Source organism: Armigeres subalbatus, chromosome 2 (genome assembly GCF_024139115.2).
Source record: "Armigeres subalbatus isolate Guangzhou_Male chromosome 2, GZ_Asu_2, whole genome shotgun sequence".
Classification (NCBI taxonomy): Eukaryota; Metazoa; Arthropoda; class Insecta; order Diptera; family Culicidae; genus Armigeres; species Armigeres subalbatus.
The window spans coordinates 267,275,211-267,287,815 of record NC_085140.1 but is presented as its reverse complement, the minus strand read 5'-3'; the positions used below and the strand labels follow the sequence as shown (position 1 = coordinate 267,287,815).

At 41.0% G+C, this 12,605-nt stretch overlaps 1 protein-coding gene across 2 annotated transcripts in view; it reads left to right on the top strand.

Annotated features, from left to right (window-relative positions):
- The window catches only part of LOC134212199 (nephrin-like), a 272,459-nt gene that overhangs the window by 236,506 nt on the left and 23,348 nt on the right, over positions 1 to 12,605 (top strand). For both annotated transcript variants that reach the window (XM_062689845.1, XM_062689844.1), the window contains 5 exons: positions 2,168 to 2,267; positions 3,249 to 3,360; positions 3,856 to 3,937; positions 4,092 to 4,233; positions 4,330 to 4,514. In XM_062689845.1, coding sequence (XP_062545829.1) covers positions 2,168 to 2,267; positions 3,249 to 3,360; positions 3,856 to 3,937; positions 4,092 to 4,233; positions 4,330 to 4,514 — 621 coding nt within the window. The remainder of the gene's footprint in view (positions 1 to 2,167; positions 2,268 to 3,248; positions 3,361 to 3,855; positions 3,938 to 4,091; positions 4,234 to 4,329; positions 4,515 to 12,605) is intronic.

Here is a 12,605-nt window from a genome sequence, read left to right as displayed (position 1 = left end):
GCTGTCGTACTCACGTTCCAGCTGCGCGTAGAATGCGTCCTTATCATCATCAGTGCTTCCGGAGTGTGGGCTATGGACGTTGATTATGCTGAAGTTGAAGAACCGGCCTTTGATCCTCAACCTGCACATTCTTGCATTGATCGGCCACCACCCGATCACGCGCCTTTGCATATCGCCCATCACTATGAAAGCTGTTCCCAGCTCGTGTGTGTTGCCGCAGCTCTGGTAGATGGTATGATTACCTCTAAACGTTCGCACCATTGATCCCTTCCAACAAACCTCCTGCAGCGCTACGATGCCGAATCCACGGTCCTTGAGCACATCGGCGAGTATGCGTGTGCTCCCGATGAAGTTGAGAGATTTGCAGTTCCACGAACCGAGTTTCCAATCGCTAGCCCTTTTCGTTGCAGTGGTCTTCGCCGATGGTTACGGTCCGTACTCTCTTGTTGATTGTTCGTTGCTTATGATTTTTAAAGGCTGGCTTGCAGGGCCTGACACCAAACCCCCTAAATTTCCGGAGGACCATTCCTCCTTATTTCCGGTGGACCATGGTGCACAGTTTCACTTAGAGTCCCTCGCTGGCACTCGGACGATGATCAGCCGCCCCTAACATGGAGAACAGACGCTGTTGTGAGCCGATCCTGACATGGAGAACAGACGCTCAATAAGATTTGCACCTGCGGAGAGGAGCAAACCCCCCCTTCCCTGTCAGCATACGACCATAGTTCCCACCGGGGTTGGTTACCCGATCTTCCCTAAGGTTGCTCGTATCCCGGCCAGCACCGCGGGGAGGTAAGGATAGGAGTTGCTGGGTAAGAGGCTAAGGACCGCGAGATGGGGTCTATTTTATTCCTTCAGGTACGCGAAGTACCAATGGTACGCTTTACCCAGCATTTGCCAGCATTTGCCGTCACATTCGGTTTACGTCCCCCTAATAAGTGAGCTTGAGCTTGAGCTTGATTCACTGCTCGTAGTTGCTACTCCATTATGACCAGATCAGCTGTTTCTTGCACAGGGAACCAACAGATGTTTGCTTGGGACTAGCACACATCTTCAATGTACTAGTACTGGTGATCTCGATTTGTTAGGTCATACTGGTGCCTGCCACGTCAGAATGCAAGTCAATGTAGGGAAGGGGGAGGAAATGATGATGCAATCACACGCCCACTGCAAGCCGAATATACCTCTGCACTTGCCACGAGATCATGCGGAATTTGTTGGAATTTTTGGGTTAGGTTCGAGAGGCAGAGGTCCGTCTTGGTTAACGAGCTGCCAATGTGATAGATAGGAGAAGGCAATTGATGGAATTTCTAATTGGATGTAGGAAACGAGCTCTGTAGTTCATTTCCAATTCTAGCAGATTACTGTTAGAATACTCAAGTTGAAGGTATAGCGTATAGGAATAGTAATGGAAACGGTATGGAAGTCCATTTCCAGTTCTAGTGATTGCTAGAACATGAGAAATATAGAGAAAGATACAAAGTAGGAGAATGGAACGGACCTGTGATTGAACCCACGACCTCCTGCGTATGAGGCAGAAGCAGTATCCATATGACTACCAAGCCCGCTTAGTTTACGTCCCCCTAATAAGTGACGTAAAAAGAGAGTTGAGTGTATTGCCAAACTTTATACAGTTTCTGTAAGGCTCTTATGCAGAACTGTATAAAACTCTGCCATTTGCTGGTTGGGTGTAGTGATCGCCACAGCACGATCATCCGAAACGAGAAGTTCTAAGTACTATATTTGAGTTAGCCAGCCATCTTACTTTTTAAGAAAGGTCACCCTTTTCCTCAGCAGGTCTCAAGCATGGCAACACACAATTTCGTTGGATGGCCTAATCCTATAGCGGAGAGATGTGCATCAGCCATTCTATAATTGACCGGAAACGCGTCTGATTAAGTCTCACTGAAGAAAAACGCTGATAAATGATGATGTTGAGGGGAAAAATACAAATTCTAATGACACATTTTCACCTCTTGTCCCAGTCTGTCATTTCATGTTAAAACAAGATATATCTAAAAAAAATACGGGGAACAACTTCATTCGTAACCGCCGTCCGCCCGTTATCGGCATGTCACTCGAAAAGTGCCGCACTTCACCCATCCGCAAACAAAAACTCTTCAACTCGGCACAAACAAACCTGAATAATTCATTCCACCCATTACAGATGCTCCGGTGTGTGGCCACGAGAGAGTCGTCCTAATTGGTGCATCGAAAAACGAAAATATGGAAATTTTATGCGAGATTTATGCAGATCCACCAGCCAGGTAAGAGTCACCCAGTTCACGTGCACGGTCCCACAATTCCCAGTAGTGGCGAGAACAACCTATCTATGACACTTAAAAGTAATAATCAATGAATTTGCCACTTTTTGATATCGTGTGCAAGTAGTATTGACACTAGAAGGAGATAATTCTGATAAATTTATTTGTGTAACGAGTTCCTACACTCAATAATCAATACAACGGAATGGTTTTATGGAAGGATGTATTTATGAAGCATAGACATTCACCTGCCGTAATGAGACAAAATAAAACACAATTTTTGGTATCCTGACGATTTGAAATGCATTTAAATAAAAATTAGTAGAATCTCAGATCTAGCTATTAATTTTTTATTCCACACCATAGTTTATGTATCATATTTTCTCTATAATACATGCTTCAACATCCTACTCACTTGTTTGGAACGAAAAAGGCAGATTGTTCAAGTGAAAGTTTTACATCGTAATTCAGAGTTATAAGCAACAGCCTTCACTCGCCGCTACTCAACATGGCGAAAAAGCGTGTTTATTTATTAAAAAGTTAGTCTCCCCTGCATGAAGCCGTTTGTTGGGATACTTTTTTATGCGACTCCAACAAACTTTGATAGCATACCGACTACAAAAAATCTCGCTAGAGTCAAGTTTAACGGCCCCTCCAAATGTCGTACAATTTTGCACACTGATTATACACCATATTTCTGTAAACCGGCAAACTTTTCAGCAAGATAAAAAAAACATTGCCTCCACATTCCCGTGTTAACAGCTAAAACTCTATCGAGAAACCGGTGATCCCCAGTTGAAACTAAAAAGAGCGGCCTGTTTGGAAAAATCTCTTAATTGGCTAATTGAATTAAAAAGGTGTGCTCATCATTTAATTGAAACTTTCGCATACTTACCAACCAACCCGTTCTAACCACTTTAACCCATGCGTTCATAATATGATGCCTGTGCTTTTCTCGATTTTCCTCTCTCTTTTTTTCAACAGATCTTTCCATTGGCGGTTCAACAACTCTGCAGAAATTCTCGACGTGGACTCGCACCGCTACTCGAACCATGGGAATTTCAGCGTGCTACAGTACACTCCCGTATCAGAACAGGTGGGTTGGCTGTCTAGACTCATAAAAGACGGCAGTAGCGTTATGAGTTTAGTTTTGTCAATATTGTGGTTCTCTTCATTGGTTACTTTTACTTAAATTAAATTATCAATCATCTACTAATGCACACACAATTAAGTTGGATAAACAAAAGTCATCACAATTTGATTTTAATAAATCAATCCGAATCAATTAATTCAAACTGTCTTCCATCTGTCTGTTCATCTTAGAACATATGATGAACACGGGCATTGACGTGTGCGGTGTGCCGCAAGCCAATGGCAAATGCCAACATCTTCGGCATATGATTTGGAAACATTTCAATTCCATCTAACTCGGAGCTATCACACTTGCCATAATTTCACTTTTCTAATTTTACAAATAATAAGACATGCTTTAAAGCCAGAAAGACGATATCATTGATAGGTGGATCAATCTGTGTTTTTTCCCCAATAATATTCAATTCTTCAAGAGCTCGAACTTTTCTCTTCTTGACAGGATTACGGAACACTCTCCTGCTGGGCTTCCAACGAAATCGGAGTGCAAACCGAGCCGTGTTTGTTCCACGTGATTTTAGCCGGTATGTATTCAAAGATTGGTCCAGCATTTTTTATATCAAATATTTAATCTATTTATCACCTCAATAATACCCCTCCGAACGTCGTCCTCTGCATCTCGGTTAACCATTGCAAACACTGCACGGTTCGGTAAACAACTCCACCGGTCGTGAGCAGATCTTCCATCCCCGGTAACGAACTGCACGCTCTACAACCGAACGCAACAGTTTGCTGAGCTTCAGTGTGCACCCGGCTATGACGGCGGTCTACCGCAGATGTTTATGCTGGAATTAGTCTCCAAGAGGACCGGCACCAGAAGGTCAGTACAAATTGAACTGTGCACGCGTTTGACCCGGTCGTTCGTGTATTGAAAATATTCTCTAAATCCGACCCCCATTTCGTTGCATCGTTGCAGGTTCAACTTTTCCAACAAACACGAACCATACTTCATGCTGGATCACCTGGGGAAGCTCACCGCTCTGATGGCGGCGGAAAACAACTCCCTGTCTTGTATAGTCTTCGCCATCAATCAGAAGGGGACCAGCCGGGGGGTAGTCATACCCAATTTCGAAATCGGCCACGTCCACCCGTTCCAATCAGGTTCGAGTATTTGCCGAGCTCGAGTGGACTGGAGTGGCCCATCGAGTTTTGTTGTGCGGAATTACCACTCGATGCGTCAATCTAATCCTCCGCTGTTCCTCAATTGACTCTTCGATGCCGTTTCACAGTGGTCCTGGTGGGTCTCGGAGACCCATGATGTTATATAGCAATCGACTCAGCTCGTCAAACTGAACAAATGTCTGTCTGTCCGTGTGTATGTGTGTGTGTGTGTGTGTGTGTGTGTGTGTGTGTGTGTGTGTGTGTGTGTGTGTGTGTGTGTGTGTGTGTGTGCACACGAAAACCGAAAAACATTAGCCACTTTTTCATATAGTAATTCTTAACCAATTTTCTCGCAACAAGTTGCACTCGACAGGGGACAAAGGCTTGTTGATCACTATTGAATTTGATAACGATCGACCATTGCGTTTAAAAGTTATTAAGAAAATGGAATCGAACTATATAAGCGCCATATAAGGTTGGTGTCTTGGCTAAATGCGAGAAAGGCAGTATCACCACTCGGTGAATTAAGTTGGGTTTTTTTACACGAAAAGCTTTTGGTGAATAACAATAGTGGTGTAAAAAATACAAATCATTAAAATTTAATGATTTAATCATTAAACGCAAAGCGCATCTTGGGCCGATGCCCAAGTAGCGTCTTTTCAACTCAGCGTTAAAAAGACGCAGGTGTGCATCGAGAAAAACCGGTAGCGCAGTGTCGGTCGTAACGCCGATGCATATCTGCGCTATTTGACCATCTTAGTCTTAGATCCTTTTTCCATAAAAAATAAACGAAAAAACAGGCTGCGATTCAGTCTCAATTTCCACAACAAAAATTTAGAAAGGAAAAATGGGAAAATATAAAAAAATCCACCGCCGCAGATGGTTTTTGGCATCACGCCGCCGACACTTTTGCATCAGCTGACTGCAGCTACAAATTTGAAAAATATTCATGTTTTTACAATAGTCCGAGAAAAAAACTTCAGAAGAATTTCTTGTGGATAGAAAAATCCAGTAAAGAAATTTCCTGTAAAAACTTTGACATTACTTCATATAATCCTGATAAAGTGCTGGCATTCAGAATGGTTTTTGAACAATTCTCTCTGAAAAATTTTGCTACAAATTGTTAATGAAAAAAAAACAAAACATCTCCAGTGTAAATTCCGAAAAAAATTCCTTAAAACTCCGAAAAAAATTTCATGTGAATTCTGTCTGAAAATTCAAAACAGTCCCGCGGGAAATACATATAATTTACATATATTATTTTTACATTCTAATGAATTTCTTCGACAAGTTCTTTCGAATTTTCACCTGAAATTCTTCTTTATTTCCAAAAGAAGTTTTTCGAACATTTTAAGAAGTGCACTTCAAAATGTTCAGTCTCCAGTTAGCTTTGCGAGCAAAGGCGTTGGGTTGTCAACCGGAGATGACGAGTTCGATTCTCGTTCCTGTCTAGGATGTGTTCGAGAGGGACACATTCTCGACATCCCAGGTATAGTGTATCCATCATACTTGCTACACAAGATATATAATCGTGCAATGGCTGGCATATAAAAGCTTTCAATTAATAACTAAGGAAATGCTAATAGAATATACTAAGTTGAAAAGCAGACCAACTTCTAGTTGGAATATGGAGCCATAGAAGAAGAAGAAGACTTCTAAATTTTTCAATAAAAAGTCTTCTGAATTTCCAAAAGATATTCAACAGCCAATGCAACAGGAAACACTTTGATATTTCCGTTGATTTTTTGTTTTTGGATTTCTGTTTTCAAATTTGAAATTTTGAAATGAAAATTTTTCGGAATACTTTTTTAGGCTCTTTGTGAATTCTATCACATTTTTTTAAATTTTCCAAGTATTTTTTTATTCGAGGCATTATCTTCAAAAAATTATTTGGATTTTCAAAAAATAAATCTTTTTTTTTAATTTGTACCATAAATTCTTCCAAAATGTCATCGGGAATTCATTCTTCTTCTTTATTTTTTTATTTAATTTTTTAAGGAATCTGATTTAATTTTTTAAGGAATTCCTTCAACAGTACAATTTTCTCGTCATTTTCCCTTGTAAAAACATCGGAATTTCCTCGGGAAATTCATTATTGGTGTTTCAGATGAACTTTTTTCGATTTTCTACTGGAAAATCTTAGGAATTTCCATCGGAAATGTTTTGGCATATTCCGAATAAGTTCTTTTGGAGATTAAAAAAAACTGCTGAAAATGTCAAAGAAATTCTGTTGGAAAATGAAAAAAAAATCCATTGGAAATTTAGAAGAATTTCCTTTGAAGATTCATTAAAGTTGCCCAGGATTTTGAAAAAAATCTTTAGAGATTCTGTAAAAAAGTAAGCTGATTTTTTTTTCTAATTTATACTGAAAATTCTTCGGGATTTGATGTTTAATGGAATTTTCATCGTAAATATGCATTTCGGATCCTTCTACGGATTCTTCTAGTTCTTCAAAATTTCTACCGAGCATTTTTCGGAACTCTTCCACAGAATTTCGGAAAAAAATGCCTTGTCAATATTCCGAAGGATTTCCCTTGCAACTCCAGAATAATTATTCTTGAAAATTTAGAAGATCTTAGAATTTAAAATTAATTTTTCTTCTTATTGGCATTACATCCCCACACTGGGACAGAGCCGCCTCGCAGATTAGTGTTCATTAAGCTCTTCCACAGTTATTAACTGCGAGGTTTCTAAGCCAGGTTACCATTTTTGCATTCGTATATTATGCATGGGGCTAGCACGATGATACTTTTATGCCCAGGGAAGTCGAGACAATTTCCAATCCGAAAATTGCCTAGACCAGCACCGGGAATCGAACCCAGCCACCCTCAGCATGGTCTTGCTTTGTAGCCACGCGTCTTACCGCACGGCTAAGGAGGGCCCCAAGCGATAAATGTAGGCAATAATTTAGGCTTAAGAAGTCTAGTTTTTATGATATTGAACAATTAGGATAATTGATCGAAAAATTTAATATTGCACCCAAATGTTCTAAATGCACAAAATTCTAGTAGTGCGTATGAAAAAGGATATGACATAGAGAAGCTGTCTTTTAAAAAATCAACATGAAATTCTAAATAGAATGCTTCTTAAATTCATAAAAGGGTCTTAGAACTAAGGAGATTCCTGCGGTATGAAAAAGTGGCAGTGTTGCAGAAAAAAACTCCAGTTCCTAAAACAATCTAGGTTAAAATTAGTGTTATAATAACGATTGAAATTGAATTCCAAAACAAATCTCAACCTTTTCAGGATGGATGGGTCATATATGCCCAGCGCTTTAGATTGTCTATAAAATCACAAAAGAGAGCTAGGCCACCATTTTCTTCAGTTAAATTGTTCATCTAGATATTGGCTTTACAGAAAAAATATGGGAGCTCAAATTTGACTGACCCTGAAAACTCAGATATCCGAAACCTTGGGAAGATTTCGATTCTAAGAGCATGCAAATGAAGTTGAAATGTTTGAATCATTCTGAACACTCAGATAAGATGGGTCATCCTGAACGTTAAACCAGTGATTAATATTCAGGAATACGAGATGATGCTTAAGGTACTCCAAAATGCTCTCAAGTTCAGCCCACGATATCTACCAGATCAATCAAGACATTTGTAATGTCCTCATCATCGGTATATACCCAATCCGATGAAATAAGCATATGATCCTTATTTCCATTAACATGAGATCCAAGAGACAAGGTACCCAAAATTATCTTGAGTCAACATCAAGTTGCACAATGACTATGAGGTTTGTTCGCAAACTTTTTTTTGTAGGGCCTTAGAAGCACTGGGTTTACGGCCTTGAATAACTAAGTAGTTCAAACATTACGACTTCCGGGACGTTTTATAATCAAAATAGTCTGTAGCAGCTTGTATGAATAATAATTGAAGTCATATCAACCCAATGGACCTACTCTGCCGTAATCTGGCAAAGTGACGTATACGCCATTTTCCAAAAATGGTGTTAACGAGTAGTACTCATCGTACTATTTAACAGAAAAATGGAAAACATGTATGTTGTAAAATGGCGCACGTTTTCAGATTACGGCAGTACTGGGATATTATATCATACATGATTCATAAGTGGGTTAATTGGATAAATCAAATTATCCAAACTCCAAAATAATGATTGGTCTATAATTCATTCATTCCTCTATGAATCGCTTATGAACGGACCATTGACTGAAGCATATTCCAGATGTGGAATAGAAGTTCCTTGGAATATTATTCAAAAGAACCATCTGAGTGACCGAGAAAAAATTTTAAGTATGGCATCGTTGGCTTCCACGAGTCGATATCAAAATAAAATTTCAATGAAGAATTAGAAATTTTGAGAGATGAGCCAGCTCTGGATTGAAAATCTCTACCAGCCGATATCTGCTAGGTGCTGGGAATTTGGTTTCATCAGTACCTGTTAAGCTGCGGTGGACGACGGAGGTCCTTCGTAGCTTAGTAGGGAAAGCACCTGTCATGCGAACTGGGGTCGTGGGATCAAACCACACCGAAGGGGCGGTTACCCTCGAATACCTTTTCCGAACTAAATCTATCACATGTTGTACATATGCATAATCTAGTTTGTTATGTTTCTAGGGACCCTAATTATTTTGCTAGATCAGCTGGAGTACGGATGCCGTTATTTAAAATGTAGAAAGTATCGATTTACCAAATTCAATATGAGTAAAATTTACCTATCAAGACGAACTTCACAACGAAATACAACCCAGCTTGTCCCTGCAAGACCCTAAAGCCGTTGCGTTTTTTGTGCAGTCCAAATTAGTTTGATGCAGATATTCTAGGTTCTCCAAGTTATTCTTGAATTCAGATCTTTCGGCTAGCAGGTCAGCTACGCCTGGATTCAATCCGAAATCAACCCAGTCAATGTAGACCTTGCAGTTTGATGCAGATTTTTTGGGTTCTCCAAATTGTTCTGGAGTTCGGATCATTTGGTCTAGCAGGTCAACTACGTCTGATATCAAACCAAAACCAACCCAGGCAGCGTGTCCATACAAGGTCAAGTAGGTCAAGGTCAAGTTCTAGGTTCTCTAAATTGTTCAGGAACTCAGATCATTTTAAGTAACAAGTCACATTTTTAATTTTATAATGCTTTTAAAGTGCATAATGTTACTAAGGTGTTTGTTAGGCATGCTGGGTTGCTTTCGGTTGGATACCAGAAGGTGTTGGCCTTCTAGACTAATTCATATGAATTCCAGAACAATCTGGAAATCCTCGAACGTCTGAATTAAACTAACTTACAGCCTATAACATGCAAGGACACAATGAAATCATATGGATATGCTGAATTGATTTCAGTTTTATACCAAAGGTAGTTAACCAGGCGAAACAATTGATCAGAACTCTAGAACAATTTGGAGAACCTAGAACATCTGCATGAATCTAATTTGGTTTGCATATAATAGGGAAGAATTATAGGGAGTTAGTTCGATTTTCGGATTGGCTATTAGTCATGAATAATAGCGTTGACAATTTTATTTCATCGCCGACGTTTCGATCCAGGGATGGAATACGAAACGTCGGCGATGAAATAAAATTGTCAACGCTATTATTCATGACTGATAGCCAATCCGAAAATCGAACTACAAAAATTCACAGTCGTAATCCAACCACAATCTACAATAGGGAGTTATATGGACATTCTGGGTTGATTTTGATTATATACCAGGCGTAGTTGCCGTTGTAGACCATTTAATCTGAACTCCAAAACAATTTGGAGAGTCTAGAACATTTGCAGAACATTCGCGGCCAGCAAGGACTATGTACAAGGGCTTGACGATCCCTCCCCAGGCCATCAGCGAGTTGTGGGGCTTGCCTAGGATGTGGTGGGGTTTGACAGTGGGCCCTGTTAAATCCCTATAAAAAGCTGCATGTATCCGCAAGTAGGCCCCACCAAAGCGACCGTGTGCCGCTCGATCAAAGCGCTCAAGCCCAACTGCCATGGTGTTAGGTAGGACATGGTGTTAGGTAGGACGCTAAATAGCCCTGACACGACCTGAAACCGCCGCCTGAAAAACAATAATTACGAACAATATAAGAAATAATGCGATTCGATACAATCGGCAAAAACCTAGGCGACGAATAAAGTATCACTATTGGAAGCTTGGAACATGGAACTGCAAGTCGCCAAGTTTCGCAGGTTGCAATAGGATGATCTACGATGAATTACATCCCCGCAACTTCGACGTCGTGGCGCTGCAGGAGATTTGCTGGACAGGACAGAAAGTGTGGAAAAGCGGGCATCGAGCGGCTACCTTCTACCAAAGCTGTGGCACCACCAACGAGCTGGGAACCGGCTTCATAGTGTTGGGTAAGATGCGCCAACGCGTGATTAGGTGGCAGCCAATCAACGCAAGGATGTGCATGCTGAGGATTAAAGGCCGTTTCTTCAACTATAGCATCATCAACGAGCACTGCCCACACGAAGGGAGACCCGACGACGAGAAAGAAGCGTTCTACGCACAGCTGGAGCAGACATACGATGGATGCCCACTGCGGGACGTCAAAATCGTCATCGGTGACATGAACGCACAGGTAGGAAGGGAGGAAATGTATAGACCGGTCATCGGACCGGATAGTTTGCACACCGTATCGAATAACACACGAAAGTTCTATGAGAAGTTAAACCGTTCACGTAAGGGCCACGTGCCACAGCCTGATATGTGTAAGGACATAAACGGGAACCTTCTAACGAACGAGCGTGAGGTGATCCAAAGATGGCGGCAGCACTACGAAGAACACCTGAATGGCGATGTGGCGACCAAGACGGCGGTATGGTGATGGACCTGGGAGAACGCGCGCAGGACATAATTTGACCGGCTCCGCCCAAGTAGCACACGCAACATCTTCCAAAAAGCACCTTGTTTCTATTCAGTTTCATTAAAGGCATTGGAAAAACATCAAAGCACGAAAAAGTTGCATCAAGATGTCAAAAACGTTCGAGTTGTGTTCAATGTTTCATTACCATTGCAGTACGTGTTTGACATTTGGAAACAAACAAACAAAGAATACTGCACTTTATGTTGCGAACACAAAACAAAATCATCAAGTTGCATATTTTTAACCATGTAACTTCAATGCGTCTTTCAAAATTTTATTTGTTTGTTTAAATTAAGTTGCAGATAAGTTGAGTGTGTCTTCATGTTTAATTTAGCATCGTTCAACGTTTTGACAACTCACATTTTTCTCCGGTGATGGTACAATCAAGTAACAGAAAACCTGAGTACAAAACTTCATAATCGTATGGTTTTCATGGTGAGTCAACATGCAGTCCCTTCGAAGTGTTGAATGGTGCTGTGGTAGAGTGAAGGACTATCAATGACAAGATCCATAAATCGAATCCAGTTTTATATTTTTATTTTTTTTCCGCTGTAGTATTTTGCAACATTATTGCAATTATACTGCAATCGAAGAATGTTTCCGTAGGCTCCACCTCTTGCGCTTTTTAGATTGCAAGAGAGTTATTTTTGATGGCACATACGCAAAGATTGTTTCTGTCCGAATAGTTGCAACACAGAGAAAAGTTCAGTAGTGAAACAAGTTGTGCTGCTTGGGCGAATCTCCAGGGTTGACCAACTACCAGGAGAGCTATTTAAACACGGTGGTGAGGCACTGGCTAGAGCGCTGCACTGGGTCATTACCAAGATTTGGGAGGAGGAAGTTTTGCCGCAGGAGTGGATGGAAAGTGTCGTGTGTCCCATCTACAAAAAGGGCGATAAGCGGGATTGTAGCAACTACCGCGCAATCACATTGCTGAACACCGCCTACAAGGTACTCTCCCAAATTGTATGCCGTTGACTAGCACCAACTGCAAGGGAGTTCGTGGGGCAGTACCAGGCGGGTTTTATGGGCGAACCCTCCACCACGGACCAGGTGTTCGCCATTCACCAAGTACTGCAGAAATGCCGCGAATACAACGTGCCCACACTTCATTTATTCATCAACTTCAAAGCCGCATATGATACAATCGATCGGGACCAGCTATGGCAGCTAATGCACGAACACGGATTTCCGGATAAACTGACACGGTTGATCAAAGCGACGATGGATCGAGTGATGTGCGTAGTTCGAGTTTCAGGGACATTCT